This window comes from Acomys minous, assembly GCF_964271855.1.
Source record: "Acomys minous genome assembly, chromosome: 14".
Classification (NCBI taxonomy): Eukaryota; Metazoa; Chordata; class Mammalia; order Rodentia; family Muridae; genus Acomys; species Acomys minous.
In genome coordinates, this window is record NC_140496.1 from 42,746,878 (window position 1) to 42,767,852 (window position 20,975).

The 20,975-nt window shown below is 55.1% G+C and overlaps 1 protein-coding gene across 10 annotated transcripts in view; it reads left to right on the forward strand.

Moving 5' to 3' along the window:
• Positions 1–20,975, forward strand: part of NFIX (nuclear factor I X) — a 99,269-nt gene that overhangs the window by 74,106 nt on the left and 4,188 nt on the right. For 5 of the 10 annotated variants that reach the window (XM_084756493.1, XM_084756497.1, XM_084756495.1 and 2 more), the window contains exons 3-9: positions 607–669; positions 897–971; positions 1,335–1,455; positions 3,110–3,246; positions 5,836–5,958; positions 8,390–8,565; positions 13,987–16,246. In XM_084756493.1, the coding sequence (XP_084612619.1) occupies positions 607–669; positions 897–971; positions 1,335–1,455; positions 3,110–3,246; positions 5,836–5,958; positions 8,390–8,565; positions 13,987–14,436 (1,145 nt within the window). In that variant the 3' untranslated portion in view covers positions 14,437–16,246. Of the gene's footprint in view, positions 1–606; positions 670–896; positions 972–1,334; positions 1,456–3,109; positions 3,247–5,835; positions 5,959–8,389; positions 8,566–13,986; positions 16,253–20,975 lie in introns of those variants that run through there. The other 5 variants (XM_084756496.1, XM_084756499.1, XM_084756491.1 and 2 more) reach the window with 4 other exon arrangements.

Below are 20,975 nucleotides of genomic sequence, written 5' to 3' on the forward strand. Positions count from 1 at the left end.
ACAGGCTGGCACAGAATGGGTGGCAGCAGGGCACACCTCCCCCCTCCGGGTTGCCAGGCATCGCTTGTAAGCATAAAGGTGAGATGGAGGGGCAGGAGCCCGCAGGAACAGCATTAATTAATGAACTCAGGGATGGGAATGCCCCTCCGGGAGAGGGAGAGGGAGGGCCCCCGGGGGTCTGCCCTGTTATAGGCATTGCCCATCACTGCCTTCTTTCCTTGATGTCCTCTTGACTCCTGCCTCTCGGTCAATGCTACCTACCTATGGCAGCTCTGTCTGTCCCTCGGGGCTCATTGAGCAGTTTCTGGATGTAGTTTGGGTGGTCACAACAAAGGTGCCACTAGCGTCTAGTGCGTAAGAGGCCACAGATGCCACTGCACACTCTGCCAGGATGCCCCTCCCCCTGCCCCAGTGACCAATCCAGCCCAAATGTTGGGAGTGAAACACTCACTGTCAATTCCTCTGCTGGGTCCCCCTGGGCCAGCGCCAGAACTGGGCAAAGGGGGTCTTACTGCCTGGGGTAGGTACCCAAGGTTGTAAGGTGATTGCTTGGCCAGTAGTGACACTTTTCTTCTGACCTTTTATCACTTTTGTTTTCTCACGCAGAATCCGGACAATCAGATAGTTCAAACCAGCAAGGAGATGCGGACATCAAACCACTGCCCAACGGTCAGTGTCCCACCTGTCCTCTTTCCTGTCCCAGCTCTCCAATGACAAGTCCCTGCCATCCAAGGAGGGAGGTTTCCCCTGGTGTGTGCCCCTTTTGGGGGAACACCTGAGGGCTACTGGGGAAAATCCTGAAGGGACGGAGTTGAGCAGGGGAGGAACTTTGGGGAAATGGGTAGGCACCCCACATCCTGCTCTGGCCCCACTTACCATCCATTTTCTTTCTTTAGGGCACTTAAGTTTCCAGGACTGCTTTGTGACATCTGGGGTCTGGAATGTGACAGAGCTGGTGAGAGTATCACAGAGTAAGTTGACTCCTGTCAGGGCCAGGGCCAGGGACCAGTGCTAGGGTACAGAGGTGGTCTTCAGATCCCACAGGCCTATATCGATGACATCCTGGGGGACTCTCTGCCCCTTTGGCCCCTGAGCAGTTTGTCCAGAGAGTCCTGTCTCTAAACCTCTGCAGCGAGGACAGGAAACCACAAGCAATGGCTCTTGCCCTTACAGCCCAACCAGGAAATCCCACCTAGGCGAGCATTCTTTCCCAGCAGCTTAGACAGCACAGTGGGCTCTTCCTAGACTTCCGGGAAGTGGCTCCTAGCAACCTAGCTGGCCCAGGGGGGTGGGAAACAGTATATTCCGACCTCACCAACCCCTCTGTCTTCCAGCTCCTGTTGCGACCGCATCAGGACCCAACTTCTCTCTGGCGGACCTGGAGAGCCCCAGTTACTACAACATAAACCAAGTGACCCTGGGACGGCGGTCCATCACCTCCCCTCCTTCTACCAGGTGAGCAAGGACTGTGGCTTCCTTGCCTTCCTAGCCACCACACGATGGCTTCAGCCCCTAGGCTTCCGGGGGCCTCAGGCACTCACTGAGTTCCCTGCCTTATGCTACCGTGAAGCACTTGACCGATCGTGTGACGGTAACACCCACAAGAAGGCATGGCCCCCGCCTGGAAATGAGGCTCAGAGAAGGCATGCCTCGTGGAGAGGGCATTTGAGGGGATAGGAAGGAGCCACCTGGAGGCTCCAGGAAGCCTCACTCTTAGTCAGGACTCAGGCATGTTGCCAGGATTATTCCCACGGAGGACTTTAGAGACCAGAAGACTTTTTTGAACTCTTTTTAAGGGAGTGGGGATCACTGGAGGCCGTGGTGGGCCGTGTGTTCTGGAAAGCTCCCTCCAGCCACAGCTTGTGTGTGCAAGGCTGACAGCAGTGAGGCCGCTGGGCCAGGATGGAGCAAAGGAAGAGCCTAGGCAGGGAGGGTGGTTTGTAGGACAGACAGATGCCTGGGAGAGAGAGAGCCTGAAGTCGGTCAGCATGAGAAGGTTGAGTCTCTCCCCACCCCCCACCCCCCACCCCCAAGACAGGGTTTCTCTTGTAGTCCTAGCTGTCCTGGACTCGCTTTGTAGATCAGGCTAGACTCGAACCCACAGAGATCCACTTGCCTCTGCATTCCTGAATGCTGAGATTAAAGGTGTGTGCTGTTTCCTTTTTAACGGGCACGTTTTTGCTCATGATGTAGCTTTTCCTTCTGAATATTTTTGTTTTTTTCAAGACAAGGTTTCTCTGTGTAGCCTTGGCTGTACTGGAGTCACTTAGTAGACCAGGCTGGCCTCGAACTCACAGAGATCCGCCTGCCTCTGCCTCCTGAGTGCTGGGGTTAAAGGCGTGTGCCACCATACCCGGCAGGTTTTTTTTTTTTTAAGACAATGTTTCTCTGTGTAGCCGTGGCTAAAAGACTAAAGGCGTGTGCCACCAAGGACACCTGGTGGGGTTGTGCGCATGCGGGCAGAGGCTTTGGAGCTGGAGTACAGCTCCCCAACATGAGTGCTAGGGAGCAAGCTCAGTTCCTCTGCACGAGCAGGGCATGCTCTTAACCTCTGAGCCATTTCTCTAGCTTAGATGTTTATTTGTCTTGCATTAGAATATTTCTTATTACTCATTTATTTTATTTATTTTTTGTTTTTTGAGACAGGTGCACCAGCCTTCCGAGTACTAGGATTACAGATGTGAGCCACCACTGTTGGCTTATTTTATTTTATTTTGGGGGTGATTTTGAGACAGGGTCTCTGTGTGTAACCTTGGCTGTCCTAGACTCACTTTGTAGACCAGGCTGGCCTTGAACTCACAGCGATTCACCTGCCTCTGCCTCCGCCTCCCAAGTGATGGGATTAAAGGCATGCGCCACCACGCCCGGCTTCTCACCGTTGGCTTTTAAAACACTCTTTAATGACTGAGTTCCATGGCACAGCTGAGAGCCTAGTGGGTGGGGCGTAGCCAGCAGATGAAGGTTTTGCCTGTTCTCTGATGGGCCCTCAGTGATCTCCTAGTAACCTGAGGGAGAGCAGGCCTGGAGATGCATTACTCCGGGGCCTGGCACTCAGCACCTGGTGGCTGCCTGGAGCTTTGACCCACTTGCCTCCCCTCTTCCTCCTCAGCACCACCAAGCGGCCCAAGTCCATCGATGACAGCGAGATGGAAAGCCCGGTTGATGACGTGTTCTATCCTGGGACAGGCCGCTCCCCAGCAGCTGGCAGCAGCCAGTCCAGTGGATGGCCCAATGACGTGGATGCAGGTATGGACGCGGCAGCCTGTGCTTCCCCGTGCCCTCTTTTGTCAGGTGGCACTCACAGGCTCTTGGTCCTAAGGATGCAGCGCACAATGAAGGAGGGGAGTGGGGTGAGGAGTCAAGCCACCCAAGTTGGTAGCTGGCCTGTAGGTATGGTGGGCAGAGCAGATGGCTACCGAGCTCACGGTGCCATCAGTTTAAGGTGTGGCCTCTTCTTCATAGACCCCTTGGCTCTAGAGGCCTGCCCAGCCTTGTGGTTCCCTGAATTAAATGGTTTTCCCAGCTGGGCCCAGGTTGTATTTGAGGCCTCATGGCTTTCTAAGGCAGGTGCTCAGCAGCATTCCTGGCTCCACCACTAGATGCCAGTAGCAAGCACCTACCCCCTTCTTTGGCTAGTTGTTTTTGTTTCGAGACTGGGCCTAGCTGTGTAATAGCCAGGCTGGCCTCAAACTCTGACCGCCCTTACCTCAATCTCCCAGAGTGCTGGGATTGCAGGGTGCATCACAGCATCTGGCCACCCCTATTCGGATGACTATAAACGTCTTCAGACATTGTCAGATGCCCTCAGAGAGATGGATTTGAGGTGGGCTTAACCCTGGCCTTGACTTTACAAAGAGCCTCAGGACTGAGGGTGGGAGGGCAGAACTGTCTTGGGAAGCTAGCGAAGAGCAGAGATTCCGACAAAGAGCCCAGAGGAAGCAGGCCAGACCTTTCCAGTCCTTGCTGAGCAGCCACGGGCTGCTCCAATGCAGGCTGGCCATGTGGGCAGGGAAAGATGGGTGCACAGCAGAAGTTGTGGGTGTCCTTGAGGCCCTGGGGACCTGCAAGTGCAGACCCACTGTTGTACAGTGTACCCAGAACTTGCCCACTCTAGATAAAGCAGGACACTCTGGATGGGGCCGGGGACCTTGGGCTTCATTGTCTGAGCCAGGGTCTCGTCTGATGGCAACTTGTCTTACGGCGATGGTACTGAGAGAGCCAGTTTGGCCCCTGGCTTTGGTTCTGGTTCCCATGCAAAGACAGAAAAACTTACCTCCTGGCCTTGGGCTGAGGGAGTGGGCTTGGCACCGGGACCCTCAAGAGCACCAATGGAGACTGTGCTGTGTGGAAAGGTAGCCCAGCATGACTGGAGGTCCCTCTCAGGGTCTCCCTGTGGCAGACAGCGCCTGGGCCAGTGTGACGTACACACACCCTTAGAGACGGAGTTGAAAGTCTGACGATTGCTATGTCCCAGGTCCTTGGTCACCTTGGCCAGGTGACATCCTCTACAAGGACTGCTGGCTGCTAGGGTACCACCATGAGGATGTGCTAACTGCCAGTGACTCTCCGTGTCCCCCAAGAGCCTCGTCGCCGGGCTTCTGCAGTCTTTCCCCCTCTGTCTGCTCTACTGCCTGCCATTTATGTTGCTTCTGGCAGTCCTGCCATGCGCTGCACCCCCAGGATCCCTTACCCCCCAACTTGTCGTTGTTTCCCTGGGCTGCGACAAATCGCCAATTAAGCAGCCCAGCTGCAGGAAGGGAACAGCTGGGTAGGCGCTGTGCAGCAGCAGGGACAGCTGTGCACAGCTGGTGGGGCACTACCCCCCTCCTCACCGTGCCAGCTATCAGGTGGTACACAGCTGCCGCCAGATAACACCTCTGCTGGTCGCTGAGAGCTCGCCCTCCCCCCTCCCACCCCTCCCCCACTTCTCTCTGTGGGTGAAACTCTGGGTCTCTATTCTGCAGCTCCCCTTTCCCATCCAAACCAACTAGACTTAGTCCTCAAAGCCCGCAGCTCACAGGTTGCCTCACCTCCATCTAGACTGGTCAGTCTGGGCATGGCCTCGACGCTCAGCCCAGGACAAGAGATACCCAAAGAGTGTGCTCCCGGGAGCCCTGCCTGGCGGCCTGCGGCTTGGATGCTGTGCCTACTGGACAGGGATGATGTTGGTCTGCCGTCTCTGACTCTCAGAGGCAGAGCCCAAACATGGGTCTTTTTGTGCCCCTGGCTGGCTGAATGCCACCCACCCTCGACTTTGGCACCAGGGCAGAGAAGAGCCCTGTGGCCAGGGCAGTCCTTGCCCTCTGGCTCTGTCCCCAGGGTCCTCCCAGCTCTCTGGCTCCTGCCTTTGTTCTGTTGTCGCACCTCTGGGGGGGGGGGGGCGGTGCTCCAACTATGCTTTCCCTTTTTCCTTTTCGCCGGAAAGGGAGCGTTGACTTTTTCAAGCCAGAGTATCCTAGGGCTCAGGGCACCTTGTCACAGCTCCCCAGCCTGGCCCTTGGGCCCCCTTCCGTTGCCCACCACGCCTCGCTCTCCACCTGGCCTCTGTGGGCGCCTCATGCATCCCTCCCTAGATGCTAGCCCTTGCACCTCCTTTGCCACCCTTGCCCAGCACACTCTCCCCCGCCCCCCGTGTTACCAGGAGCCTCATTTTTTTCCTCCTTGTAGAAGCCACCGTAGCCAGATTGCACCCCTGAGGTCAGGCCACAGGAGGAGCAGAGCAGGGCCGGAGGTGGAGGAAGGGCTGCTGGGCGCTGAGGACAGAAGGAGCGGGCTGCTTTGCTGGCTTCCCACCCCAGCCAGCTAAACCTGCGTGTTGCTGCTTCCTCCTCCCAGGCCCTGCTTCTCTAAAGAAGTCAGGAAAACTGGACTTCTGCAGCGCCCTCTCCTCTCAGGGCAGCTCCCCACGCATGGCTTTCACCCACCACCCGCTGCCTGTGCTTGCTGGAGTCAGACCAGGTGAGAGATGGGGTGGGGCTTAAGGGGACACTGTGGCCCGGGCCCCCCGGGGGAGGCAGCCACAGCAAGTGGCAGCTGGCCAGGTACAATAAGGATCGAGGGCTCACTCTTGAGTGACAGACCTGGGCTCCCCGAGTGAGTCCGTGGTGCAGCAATGGGGTGGCAGGGGATGGCCAGCGTACCTCTGAGAACCAGGCTTGCCCCACTCCGTTCCTAGATTCCCTCCCACGTGCTAACTCTGGCTGTGTAAGTCTGTGTTGGGTGCACGCGTTGCACACGCTCACTAGGAGCTGCATGCAGCCTCCCCCCTCCCCCACCAGCAAGTAGTTTGAGCCAAGTTTGCTCTCTCCTGTGGATTTGAAAGAGCACTGCTCAACAGTCCAGGTTCCTGGTGTCTGTCCTGGGGCAAACTGTCACCTAATCTGGGGCTTCCCTGCCTTTCCCAAAAGCTAAGGGCTGAACCAGAATGACTAGTGACCCACCCTGGAAAGGACTGTCCTGCTTTACTTTGAGGGTACATCTCTTCAGGCCCTGAGAAGATGTCTGGATCGATCTTCCTGAGGGTGGGGCCCGGCAGGACACACGGGAACCTGGCTCTCCCCTCACTTGCTGCTTCCCTCCCTCCGTACCCATCTGGCAGAAAGGCCTGGCTTTTGTTTGCACATGGCCGTGTGTCTGCCATGCCCCTCTTCTCTTCTGTAGGACACAACAAGGAGGTTTACCTCCCAGCTTCCTCCTTGGGGCCTCCTGGCTTAGAGCCCAGAGGCAGCCAGCACTGAGGCAGGGTGTGGTAGCCACAAGGTGGGGGCAGGGAACCCAGGCCTTGTGCAGGGAGCAGCAGGAGGGAGGCAGTCTTCCCTCTGCTGCACTCGGGGGTTTTTATGAACTCCAGAGAGAAGCCAAGTTTCCTCAGCCCTCTAATGAAACTGAGAGCAAGAGTGAGCTGATTGGAAACAGACGGGGGAGAGGGAGAACTTGGGGAAGAGATGAGGCCTGCACAGGGGTTGGAACTGTGGCTGCACAGCCACGGGCCAACACATGAAAGAGGCCTGTGCATCCCACTCACACATTTGGAGTTGTGTGTGTGTGTGTGTGTGTGTGTGTGTGTGTGTGTGTGTACAGGTGGCCATCCTGTGCAGGCAGAGCCTGTCTGCCCAGAGTCCCTGGAGCCATGGGCCTCCTGTTGTCTATCCTTCAGGCGTGCTTACATCTAGGACAGGGCAAGGTTGCCAAGGGTGCAAGAAGGAAAATGTCAAGGATGGAGGAAAAAAAAAAACCACTCATGTGATATATCAACATGTTATTTCTTTTCTTTTCTTTCTGTTTTGTTTTTTGAGACAGGGTGTCTCTGTGTAGCCTTTGGCTGTCCTAGACTCACTTTGTAGACCAGGCTGGTCTTGAACTCACAGCGATCCACCTGGCTCTGCCTCCTGAGTGCTGGGATTAAAGACGTGTGCCACCACGCCCAACTTAATATGTGATTTCTAAATAATAAAAACAGTTGCAAAGCATAGGATGAGGCCAACACCTGAAATCCCAGCACATGGGAGGCTGAGGGCAGAGGATCAAGAATTTGAGGCTGTGTGACTCTACCTCAAAACAGCAAATAAGAGCAAACACTTATGGCAGGCAGATAACATTGTAACAGTTTGCTCATGCTGTAGCTCCAGTGTAGCAAAGTTCAATCCCCAGTACTACAAAAACAAAAAAAGTCAACCAACCAACCAACCAATGGGAACAACCTAAAAGCCTCCAGCCACACTTAGACGCAAGAGGATCAGGAGTTCAAGGTCATCAAGTGTGCAGCTTGGGCTACAAGAAACCCTATCTCAACAAACAAACAAACAAATGAGAAAAGCAACACCTGTAATCCCAGCACTCAGGGAGGCAGAGGCAGGTGGATCTCATGAGTTCGAGGCCAGCCTGGTCTACAGAGCAAGTCCAGGACAGCCAAAGTTACACAGAGAAACTCTTGTCTTGAAAAAAGAAAGAAAAAGCAACCTCCTAACAATTTTAAACAGCACCCAGCCCTGCACTTGTAGCTTGCCGTTCACCTGCCTCAGCTAGCCAGCCCGCCCCACCCCCCACCCCCGAGCTCAGTCAGACACTATTTATAGAAGCAAGCAGCTGGCCCTCAGGTACTAGCCTGCCAGTTTATTTATTTTTTATTTATTTTCCATTGCATTGAAATTGTAGCCTCAGCTGTCCTGGATTCCCTTTGTAGACCAGGCTCGCCTGGAACTCACAGAGATTCACCTGCCTCTGCTTCCCGAGTGCTGGGATTAAAGGTGTGCGCCACCTTTATTTAAGATGACTGAGAGATTTTGTACCAGACACAGTGTTTCTGCCCCATCCCACCTCTTCTACCACGTCTTTTTTCCATGTGGCTACTCTTACACCCTTTTTTCTCCCCCTGCCTATGTGCACACAGGGAGCCCCCGGGCCACGGCATCAGCACTGCACTTCCCTTCCACGTCCATCATCCAGCAGTCGAGCCCGTATTTTACACACCCAACCATCCGCTATCACCACCACCATGGGCAGGACTCGCTTAAGGAATTTGTGCAGTTTGTGTGCTCTGACGGCTCGGGTCAGGCCACGGGACAGGTGAGTCCAGAGGGCACAGGAGGCCCCTTAACCTCATCTATTTGTCCGTCTGTCCTTCCGTCTGTCTGTCCGTCTGTCTGTCCGTCTGTCTGTCTGTCCGTCCATCTGTCTAAGGAGTCACAAGATGAGGGCCAAGAATCAGGAGTATACATGGAGTTGGAGCAGCAGAGAGCCCATAGAATCAACCTTGCGGTCACTTTTAGTGGACTTGGGGCCAACATCTTTGCCTTGTGCTAGGGCCTGTCTGTTAGGGTCTGGAGAGGTGGGGTAGCAAGGGCTCCTTGCCCTTCCTGTTGACCCTTGGTTCCCAGGAGGAGTGAGCCTATAATTTGTCCAGTCTAGGCCTTGGACCACTCCACCCCCCCACCCCACCTCTCCTAAAATCTAGAGGGTCAAGAATTTGACAAATTCTGGACCTGAGTTCGTCTGGCTCATCACTGTTGACATTTGGACTGTTTATTCTCCATGGGGTGAGGCTGCCCCAGACTCTGCAGGAGGCCTCGCTGCCCCCACCTCATAGATCCCGAGGGTACCTCCTCCTCCTCCTCCTCCTCCTCCTCGGTTATGGCAGCCAAATCTGTCTCCATTTTTCAGTGGTACCCATGTGAGAAGCCTGTGTGAAGATTCCTATGCCGGGACTCTTAACAAAGGCCTGCCACATTGTTAAGGTTTTAGAACAAAGCCCTTCTGACCCACAACCCCGTGGGACAGTGGAGCTCCCTGTGGGTTCCTTCTCCAGGAGCCAGCCCCAGGGCCTGGTCCAAGCTCAAGGTGTTCAGCAAAGAAACGATGCAGGAAAACCATGGGCCAGAGACGCTGGCAGGACACGCTCAGTCGCTAGGGGTCATTGAGATGGGACATGGTCGTCCAGACTTCTGGGGAGTCCTGCAATTCAGCAGCTTGAAGACTCCCCAGCTCCTCTCTCAGCTGGTGCAGGCAGCCTGGCGGTGAGACGTCAGCAGAAGGGAGGGTGTTCATGGGGCTCAGAAGGCAGCTTGGGAGAGGTGTTCCAGAAGTCCTCACCAGAGGCAGTCCCCCGAGGGGAACAGCAGTGGGCCTCTGTTGTTCAGCCAGGCTGCCTTGCCATGCTCTGGGAGGAGTAGGTGTTTTCTGGTTCTGGAGTATGACTGGGCTGGGCTAGGGTCTGTATCCTGGCTCTCTGTCCATCCTGGGACTGGTCCTGTTTCCTCTGGCTTGCTTCTCAAATCCCCATCCTTCTGTTGTCCTCATCTTCCTCCTTACTTTAAGCCCAGAAGGGTTCCTCTTGCTGACTCTAAAGCTGAGCACATGGGTGGCCTTCCTGGCTCTCGGGATAAACACTGCCCGTCTTGAGGGGTTGGGGCCAAGGTAGAACTGACCCCTGATTGCCACTTCAGAGGTAGAGCAGACTCCAAAGGGATGTCTGCCTCACCTGCCCTTTTCACCTGCAGAGGCAGCCAGGCTTGGAGTCCAGATGAGCAGGGTTTTAGAATTTTAGGTCAATGCCAAAAGCCATCTCTAACTACAGGACCCTGAGGGAAAAATCAGTTTGGCTCCTCCCTCCTGAGGAGGGCTGGGTGCTGAGCCTCTCTTGTGGCCCTGTGTGTGAAACATGGAAGACTCAACTTTGCCTAGAGCTATTTTCTCAAGACAGGTCCTTATTCCCTGAGACTGCAGACAGAGATGTGAGCAGACAGCTTGCGGTGTGTAACTAAGAATGAGGAATGGGGAATCCTCTCAGGTTTCCCCTGTGACCTGGGGCTGAGAGAAAAGCCTGTTGCAAGGGGGGGGGGGGAGGCAAGGGAGCTTCTGAGGGGGAGTCTCAGAAGTGCAGCCACGCTGGGGAAGAGGCTGGCTTATCAGAAAACAGAGGCTATGCTGCTCTCTCCCTGGCCACAGTAGAGCACCAGTCCTTGGACTTAATACTTGTGAAGAGTCACCCAGAGGCCTCAGCTTGTTTCAGTGAAGGTGGAGCCTAGAAACCGAAGTGTCCACCAAGGTCTCATTCCTGGACTGCTAGCCAGAGCACCCACTTTAAGAACCATTGACCTAGAACCTACAGGAACAGCTCCCTAACCACCTCAAGGACCCCCAGGTTACAGACCAGTTTTTCCGGAAAATATCCAAGAGGGAAAAATATAGACTATTCTAGAAAGGGGCTCCCAGGTGCCCTGACATTTCATTCTTCCACCCGAGTCTAGGGCACTTGTTTTAAAAACCACATGGAGACGGCACTTCAGGGCAGGAGGCAGGGTCCTGGCTAGCAGGGTTCCAGGGTTGGTGAGGTCCCAGCGGGGGGTAGGGGGGATAGTGACGCAGGGAGGGAAGAGTGCCACCATCTGTAAGAGACAAGTGCTGGGCCAGCTTGCAGACCCCTTTTAGCCCCAACTCAGCTCCTAAGGTGATGCAGAGTCAAAGACTTTGATATCTTAAAACTTTGACTTGTATCCCAGTCAGAACTCAGATGCTCTAGATCTGATGAGAGTTACTTCTAGAAATATGTGTGAATATTGTGACCAGCCCCGTCGGGTGGGGATGTCCTTTTAGGCACTCTTGAAGGAGGCAGACGCCTCCATGCTGTGTCCTAGATGCTTGGAGCCCAACGGAGAAGCCATGAGGCTGTGATCTGTGGGACTGTTCCATTTCCTGTCTGGGGGAAATATGGGATGGGAGCCAGACAGGCCATACATAGACATGAGGAGAGAGGCTGCTGCTTGGCTCTCACTGGTACCCCTGTAGAGCTGGAAAGCCTGCCATTTGGTCCTGATGCTGCCCAGAACCAAAGAGTCACTCTCTAAACGGGTATCTAGCACCGAAGACTCTAGTCCAGGCCATAGATAAGGGATGCAGGGCAGCCACTGACTGGTTTTGCTAGATGCTCTGAACTGTCATCCTCAGGAATGGCAGAAAGAAGCATACAGAAGAATAGTGTGTCAGATCTAGTAAGTCATTAGGGATAAAGGATGGCGGCTAGCAGACCCAGAGGTCTGGGTCGGAGTGTAACTAAAGTGGAGCAGGAACTGGTCATGGCAGCTCATGCCTGTAATCCCAGCCATTTGCGAGATGGAGGCAGGAGGATCAGATGTTTGGTCATCCTCAGGAGTAAAGTACTTGCCACGCAAGTTTAATGGCCTAAGTTTGATCCCACATCATATGCATGAATATATGAAGTAACAGCAGAAAAGGACAGTACAGTCCCACTTGAGGCAAGGGGGGCCTGAGTTCTACATGAGTCTGCAGGCAGGCGTGCTGGGGCTTGGAGACCGCTGCTTTCACGACTCTGCTGAAGGGCCAACGGTGTCCAAGAAGAAGAGGACAGTGAGAGACCAGTGTGATTCAAAGAATCTGGCTGGTTCCGGTGTGGCTGTGTCGTGCTTCCAGAACAGGCTTTGAGGGGTACAGGAAGGGGCTTCAGGCAGGGCACTCTGTTGTGAGCAGATCTGCACTGTGACCTTGCTCTCGGCTTGTGTCCCGGACAGTCCAGGGGGCATGGAATGGGGAATGCCTAAGAGACAGGGGGTGGGAATGCGACCCTTGACTGACCCTTGGGGAGAGTGTGTCTTAATTCTAAAACAGGGAAAGGTTTGTGAGAGAGCTGACCTCACTTGCTCTTGGAGGAGAGGGCTCATGAGCCTGCAAAAGGCTCTTGAGTCAGACAGATAGGGCTCTGTCTCCAAGCATAATCAGCGTAGCAGATGACTTTGGGTGAACCACTTTCCTGAACAGAACCTCACTGGATTCATCTGCAGAATAGGTAGAGTGAAGCTCCCTTTGCATCAGAGTTTCCCAGAGATGGTACCTTTAGCTCCGAGTGGAGGATGAGCTCTCCATCCCATGAGCTACAGGAGATGGCTTTATAGCCACCCACTCGATGCCAATAGCATCTTCTAGGCCTCGAAACAAAACAAAAATCACATCTCTAGATGTTGCCAGTGTCTTCTAGGATGGGGAACAGAGTGACCCTGACGTGACAACTGTTCCCTTGTGAGTAATTAGAAGGTCAGACACAGCTTGAGTACAATGCCTGGGCCGTGGCTGGACACCCAGAGCACCTAACTGAGCCTCTCACTCTCAGAGCAGAGGCGGCCCCACCCCCTCACCCCGCCATCTCATTGTCATCAAGTGAGATGAGACATCAGGTGGGGTCAGTTTCCTGGGGTCTGTCCTCCCCACAGGAGAGGCACTGGCCAGGTATAGTGGCGCTTGCTTATAACCCCAGCACTCAGGATGTCAAGGCAGGAGAATTGCCAGTTTGAGGGCAGCTTGAGACAGAAAGGCCTTCCTCCCTAAGACTTGTATCTAAGTGGCCAGAAGGGCTGAAGTTTGCTCCATAGGAAAAGAAGAGCTGAGGCCCAGCCCTTCCTGTACCTGAGCAGCCATTGAGGGCTCTGTCCCAAGCTGCAGGGGACATGTTCCAGGTCTCTCCAGGGAAACTGCGCCTGCCAGTGGCTGGGGAGAGCTTGTGGTGTGTACTTTCTCTGAAGCCTTGAAGCTGACCCAGGCACGGTCAGGCATGAGGCCTGGAGGAGAAACGCAAGTCTGAGGCCAAAGAGGACGCAAAGGACGAGGACTGGACCTTGGTGGCAGAATGTCCCTGGCTCCCCGAGGGCGTGCATTATCCAGGGACTTGCTCTTGGAGAACGGCACAGAAGTTGGAGCCACCAATGGCGTACTTTCCTTGCTGGCTGATCTTTATAGAAAAGCCCAGTGACCCACTCTTCACAGGCCGGGAATAGGATCTGCTGGAGATAGAAGGGATGCTGACAGCCTCCTGAGCCAGGCTGCCCCGCCCGTGGATGGGGTGGATGTCAGCCAGCCTGTGGGTCTTGGCTAGCCAGCCAGCCCCAGTCAGACCCATGGAGAGAGTGTGCCTGTGGGGCATTGGAGGTGAGCTGGCTTTTCTTGCCGTGAGGATGGCTGGTCTAGGTGCAGTGGTGTGTATTACTAGGTGGCTCATTTCTGTACCAAGAGCATCTTGCTTTAAAATTGACCAAGCAGCCAGGTATGGTGGCACATGCCTTTGAACCCGGCCCTTGGGAGGCGGAGGCAGGTGGATCTCTGTGATGTTGAGGCCAGCCTGGTCTACATGGTGAGTTTGAAGCCAGCCAGAGCTACACAGTAAGATTCCACACACACCCCCCACCACCCCCACAAACCAAAAAGAAAGAAAGAAATGAGGAATCACCCGTCGGACATCCCCCCTTTCTTCCCTCCCACTACATCATAAGAGGAAAAAGAAAGAAAGAGAGAAACAACCAAGAGACCAAATAGAGGCCTCACAGCCTCCTCCATCCCGTGCCTAGAGGCAAGGACCCTCCCTCCCACTCCTGCATCTTCCATCGGGAGCGCCCCGCTCTCAGGAGCAAGTGGCCGGCCGCGCAGGGGAGCGTGTGTCTGTGTGTGATGTGCCTTCATGCGTCACTCTATTTATGTTGTTCGCAGCCCAACGGTAGCGGCCAGGGCAAAGTCCCGGGGTCATTTTTGCTACCGCCGCCGCCTCCAGTGGCCAGACCTGTGCCCCTTCCTATGCCTGATTCCAAAACCACCAGCACGGCCCCAGACGGCGCCGCCTTGACTCCTCCATCACCTTGTAAGTGGACGATGAAACCGAAAACCACAGCGCCCAGCATCCCTGGCCCATCTACACAGTCTCCACTGCAAAAAGAGGAGCGCCCCCCCTCCCAACAAAGTCCCTACTCAGAGTGCCTCAGAGCCTCCCACCGGATGAGCAGGGTTGAGCCCTGGCCATGGCCTCCTGGGCCTCACTTACACCAGCCAGCACCCCATGAGCCCTGCCCACTGCTCCCAGCCAGGCCCTGGCCCAGGCCCCCCTGGGGGGGGCGGGAGGGAGAGTGCAGTGGGGCACTGGGCCGGGGGTGCCGGCGCGGGTAGGGGGGCGGGAGGCACAGCCATGCCATCTTCATGCCTGATTGCTGCTTTTGTTTTTGGTTTTGTTTTTTTTTGTTTTTGTTTTTTGTTTTTTGATTTTTCGGTTTTGTTTTTCAATTTTTTGTTGTTGTTGTTTTGTTGTTCCCTTATACACACCCCCCTCCCAAAAAAAACTAAATGTGACCACAAGGTGATGCCACCACCATTCTCTTTTTTGCCTTGCCCCCTCACCTCCATCTGGCCCTTTGGGTCTCTGAAGATGCAGGAGGCTGCCTCCAACCCCTTCTTTCCCTCAGCCTCCCATTTGGTTTCTTCTTCTTCTTGTTCTCCACCCTCCTCCCTTTTTCTCTCCTCTTCCCATCCCCCCCCATCCCTTCCCTCCTCTCCCCTCAATTCCTTTCCCAGGTTGTAAGTTCCAAGGAGAAGGGAGGGCGCTGGGTCCCAGCTTACTTCATCTTTTTCTTCCTCCCTCCCTCCCTTCCTCCCTCTCTTCTTTCCTTTAAATCCAAATGACAAATGTTTCCAGAGGGAAGAAAAGAAAAATCTAAGTGGAGAGGTCCCAGCTAGACCCGACGTGAAGGCCAGGAAAGGCGGAAGGAGGGCAGGCGCGCTGTCTTGGGCTGGACCGGGGGTGGGCAGAGGTGTGAGCTGGAGCTTGTGCAGCAGTGCGTGGGAGGGGGTCCATGTCAACACTCCTGTCCGTTCGCACTCTCTGTCTCTCCTTCTCTCCTGTGGTTTGAGTTCTTTCCCCCTCCCCGCCCTGTCCATGCCATCTTCTCATTTGCATATGCCATTAGACATGACCACAGTCCCTGGAGGTGGGCAGAGGGGGGGGAGGGAGGGAGCCAGGCTGGGGAACACTTCTGGAGAGAGGGGAACAAACTGGTGAGCATGTCCTGGATGTGTCTGGTAATAAGCAGAGGTGGGCTTCCCAGACAAACTATGACACTCCATTTTCCTCTGGGGACTGCTTCCCAACTGTCAGGTTCAGCCAGAAGAGCTCAGGGGTGTTGGGTTCATTTGTCCCCTGGGGCACTGGACAGCTGCCCCCTCCCCCAGGTGGCTGAGCTTGGGGCTCTGTCTGTGGCCTCTTTCTCTGTCACCTGGCCTGGTGCACTGACAGGAAGAGGGTAGCATGGGCTTCAGCCTTTCTGCCACACCACAAGCCAGGCAGCCAGGCCATAGGTTCTTTTGTGACCACTCCTGCTGGCTCAGCCCTCCACTGGACCCCTGTGTGTTCCTGAGCCACTTGCCAACCCGTGGGACTGCCCAAAGGTGGTAAGTGGTCCAGCCCCCATGTGAGGCTGTGGGGTTGGAGAGACAGCCTGGATGGAAGGACCATGCTTACACTGGCTGGTCCAGGCTGCCCAGCTCCCACCTTTGCACCGCCCTTCTACAAGTAGAAAAGCCAGGGACTCCACTGGTAAACCTGGTGCTAACCATTGTCCCAGTAGGGGACAGCACTAGGCCCAAGGGACTTCCGGCTGCAGCCTCAAGGGCTTGACAGGCTGAGGCAGGAGGGTCTGCGCGTGGTCAGTGAGAGGGCTTGGAGCCTGGCCTCCCAAACTGCAGCCCCCTCACACAGCCTTCCTCCTGCCGGCCTATCCTGCAGCGCATCTAACCTAGTTTCTCCCTTTCCTCGAAGCCGCCCAGAGGGGCAGTGCCCAGGTGGGCCCCATAGGCTGACCTGGTCTCTCCCTCTCTCCTCATTTCCCGCTCTTCCACAGCATTCACAACGACAGGCGCCTCCTCTGCCAACCGGTTTGTCAGCATCGGACCCCGGGACGGCAACTTTCTGAACATCCCACAGCAGTCTCAGGTAGGAGATGACCCCCACCTCCACCCCCAACCACCACCAGTGCATACAGAGGTGCACTCAGGGGGACAGATCTTAAGAAAGGTCCTGGGGAGCTGCACGCCCGGGCGTCTGCCCAGCTGAGCAGCCTCCCCAGGCAGCCTCAGGCTCCCTGGCTAATCAGGTAATTGGATAATTAGCTCTAACAACCCTGGACCTGGGAAAGGCAGCCCAAGGCTAGAGGCCTCTGGGCCATCCTGGTAGAGCAAAGATAAAAGTCTGAGGCGCTGACTAGGAAGACAGCCCTATCTCCTGGATCTCTTCCTGCCGTGCCTACCTGCTGGCCACCCCAAGGAAGCCTTGGCCTTCCCCGTTTCCCTGGCGTTGGGTGGGCTAGATAAAGGTCCAGGAGGGACAAACAAGTCTGGTGGGCTTCATGCCCAGAGACTGGCATCAAGGGCAGGGCAGGGCAGGGCTGGCTGCAGTCCTGGCGGTCTCTCCTCTAAGTCCCCATAAGTCTCATTAGGAGGAAAGTCAGACTGCTGGAGCCCCCAGGCCCTACTTGACACCACCCCACCTCTCCAAAGGAGACAAGCCAAATGTGCCCTCCAACGTGAGCCCTCCCTCCCCAGCCTGCCTTGAGAACCCATGTGTACATGTGCACACATGGATGTCTCTTGTGTGCCTATATCTGGAAAGGGCGAGAACAGCAGGCAGAACCGAGGGCCCTTGGAACACAGTGGGGGACCCACCTCAGGGGTTCCCTTGAGTGCCAGGGGCAGCTTTAGAGGGCCAGGGCTTTCAGAAAGAGCACACAAATATTCTTCTTTTTGTAGATTTTATAAAAACACTTCCTTGCTGGCTTCCTCAGCCCTGGGAAATCTACCCCTGCTAAGAGCCTCAGGGCCACCTCTGCTGGCTCCTGCCCCGCCTCTGCTGAGGCCCCAGGCCGGTGAAAGTTGGTGGATGGAAGTTTTGTGTGTGTGGTTTGAGGGTCTTTTCTTTTTCTTTCTTTTTCTTTAACACGCGCGCGCGTACACACATACACACTCACACACACATACACACACACACACACACACACACACACACACACACACACACACACACAACTTAGTCAAACTTCAGAGCTCCCTAGCGGTGAGGAGGGAAGGAGAGGGGAACCTCAACCCCCCTCCAGCCTCCCGCCCCCTTTCCCCAGAGTCACGTCTGACCCGTCTGGTTTCCAGGAGCAACCAGACATGATGTAACACCCAGATGAACTTGAACTTGGGGGTGTTGAGAAGAAAAACAATGGCTCTGAGCAGGGTCTGGAGCCGGCCCCCTCTGCTCTGTGCCAGGGAGGCCGAGAAAGCCCTGCTGGCAGAAGGTGGGAGGGGGTGCCAGAGGACAGGACAGCAGGCGGGCCTTCCCTCCCAGCTCTGGGCTGGCACCGGGAGCTGCCGGCCTCTCCCCCCGGCAGGCAGCCACTCCTGCTCTGCAGTGCAGTGCGCTTGCTCCACTGCTGCGAGAACCCTCCCCTCTCCCTTGCTTTCGCCTCCCGCGCTGCGTTCTCTGCTCGCTTTACTTGGATGTTTTGAGGCCAAGTCAGAGTTTTAGGCAAGTTTGGGAAACAATTTCTCTCTCTCTCTCTCTCTCTCTCTCTCTCTCTCTCTCTCTCTCTCTCTCTCTCTCTCTCTCTCTCTCTCTCTCTCTCTCTCTCTCCTTCACTGCCTTACGTGGCAGGTGGGGAAATGGATCCTAGCCTGATCCAGCGCTCTGGACCAGGCAGGCGTGTCTGGGGATCACGAGGAAATGGAAGTTAGACACCCCCGGAGCAGGAGCCCTTGGGCCTGGGGGCAGGCAGGCGGCTGTGTGGGGGTGTGGGGAGGGGACCACAATCGGGAGTGGTTTCCACAGTAACCAGTGACTTTAGCTGATCCTTGGAGCACCAGATGGAGACTGAACAATAGAATGAGGGAAGAAAAGAAAATTTTAGCAATTTTATCATTCTCTAAACAGTGCTTTTTACTTAGTTTTAATCAATTTGGGGTCTGGCTTGGAAAGCAGGGAAGGGGTAAACAGAAAAAAAAGAAAAAAAGAAAAGAAAACAAAAGAAAAACCCGGCCTTGCTGCCTTCTCAGCAGACCCCTGCCCCTAGGGCCTGTGTGGAGGCCCCACTAAGTCCCCATTCCAGAGCTTAAAGTGGGGGTCTTCATCCCTCTAGAGATTACAAAGCGGTTGTAGCACATGATGCTTCAAGGGCTAGCTCCGACCTTGGTGTGGGTCCTGCCAGGTCCCAGGTGTCTTCTCCCACTGCGTCTGTTAGGGAAGCAGAGGTTTCCCATGGCCTGGCTACAGCCACGGGGTAGCCATGGTGTAAGAGCCTGTGTTCGCCAGCCCTCCCTTGGACCCCAGAAAACACCAGAACTGGAAGCCTAGAGCTCTGTTGACCAAGCTTGGTCCTGGCTTTCTGCCTCGGGTTTCCCAGGGACCTACCTGGCTTTTAGCAAGTGGGCTGGTAGGGGTTTGAGCAGCTGCTTGAGAACCTACAGAGGGAGGCAGGCCTCCTCCTCTCCATCTCTGGCCTGACACCCAGCAGCGCCCTTCACCGTGGCAGTCTGACGGCCACATGTAGTGGTGTGCACGGAGATCAATTAAGAGCTCTGCGGCAGAGCCCTCAGCTAGCATTCGGGAGGGACCAGGCTCAGTCTCCTTAATCCACAAGCCACATTTCAAGTGTTCATGCTCAAAAACCATGCTATCAGTGCGTTGGACAGCACACCTAGGATTCCATTGCCCCCGAAAATTCTAGAGATCAAGCTTTGTTATTTGGTTGTGAGCATGCGCGTGTGCATGTGAGTGTGTGTAATGTGCACGTATGGGCACACGTGCGTACCACTAAGTTCAAGTGGAGGGCAGAAGACGGTTTTGTCCAGTCACTTCTCTCTTGCCACCTCTAGGTTTAGGGATTGAATCCAGGTCACATGCCTTGCATGCTGGGACTAAAAGAGCAGGAGACTGTGCTTCTCTGAATCCATTGCTAATTCGTGTATCTAGTGTCCCCATTTCACAAGGACACCTATTGCAGTCCCGTACCAGAGCATTAGGGGCTTTTTTTTTTTTTTTTGACTAGAGTTAGAACCCAGGGCCTCACTCCTAGTCTGGTAGTGGTGAGGTTTCTATTTTTGTTTTGTTTTGTTTTGAGCCAGGATCTCACTATGTAGGTTGGCCTCACACTCGATCCCCTTGTTCAGCCTCCTGTATGTTGGAATTACTAGTGAGTTTCATCACACCTGGATCCCCTGGTACTTTTTGTTTGTCTGAGTTTTGAGACAGGGTCTGACTCTGTAGCCCAGGCTGGCCCTGGGACTCACTGTGAGGTCCTGGTTGATCTCAAATTCCAAACAATCCTCCTGCGTCAGTCTCCTAAGTGCTGAGATTACAAGCATAAGCCACCAATTTTGGCTTCCAATAGTGTGTTGGTTTGTTTTTGAGTCAGGATATCTCAGTGTAAACCTGGTTGTTCTGGAACTCACTATGTAGACCAGGCTAGCCTCCAACTAACTAGAGATTCACCTACTGGGATTAAAGCCATGCACTACCATGCCTAGCTCCAGTAGTGTTTTAAATATTGGAAAATTTCACATGAAATTCTGCCTGGATCCTGTCGGTGGTGGCACACACCTAAGCAAGTGGATCTCTGTGAGTTCGAGGCCAGCCTGGCCACTCCAGCTGCCTGGTGCCTTCATCCTAACTTAGCAGGCTGGACCTCACCTAGACACAGCCCAGGCATTGCTGTCCAGCCTTGTCATGGCTGCTGCACAGGTGCTTGCCTCCTCCCTGCATTTGAGTTCCAGTTCTGTCATCTTAGGGCTGTGACCACAAGCAGGTCAAGATCACCCATTCTGTGTACCTGGCATCACTGTGGGCTTGCGACAATACAGAACGAGGCAGTATCTAGTGTGCATATAGTATGCCTGGGGTGTGTGTGTGTGTGTGTGTGTGTGTGTGCGCACGGGGGTGTGGGTGTAGTTGGCTCTGCCCCATCCTGTTGACCCACAGCTGCAGCATCAGGGCCCCTCATTTTGTTGCAAAGGTACTCTCAGGTATAGCCCAAGCAACGGAGAGGTCTGCAGAAGAGTCCTCCACTCCCTCTTGGGCAGGAAACCAGAGTCGAGCCTTTGATAGAGGGTGTTGCCAAGCAGCCAGCCCCAGGGGTCCACCCTGTGTATACTGTGTTCACTGCCAGCAGGGTCCTATACACGGGAAGGCAGCGCCCCCTGCTGGCTTCCCAGGGAAGTGACGCCCACCACAGGGTGCTTTACGCTCCTTCCCAGTCTGGTGCCCTGAAGGCCCAGGACTGTTCTGGGTGGGTGGGCTCTGGCCCCCTCCCTTGGGCCTGGCCCTGGTAAGAACTGAAGGCCTGTGGTTCCCTGCCCCCAAGTCTTTCAGCCTGAGGGACAGGAGGTTGGCTGGGATGTACAGACGTGAATTTCTGCTTTTAATCCAAAGAGACAGAAAGAAAACTCAGCAAGAACTCAAGCTGGGCCACCCCCACCCTACTCCCCCAACCCCTGTGGGTACAAAAGCCCCAGCCTGGCATCCTCCCCACCTTCCAGGTCCCACACAAAAAACCTAAACAATTGCAAACATGGCCAGATCCCAGGTCTGTGCCAGTGCCAGCCATGGGGGGGGGGTCCCACCCGCTGGGCACAGTGCCCACGGGAAGACCAGCTGGACTCATGCACTGGGGTCTGGGGGGGAT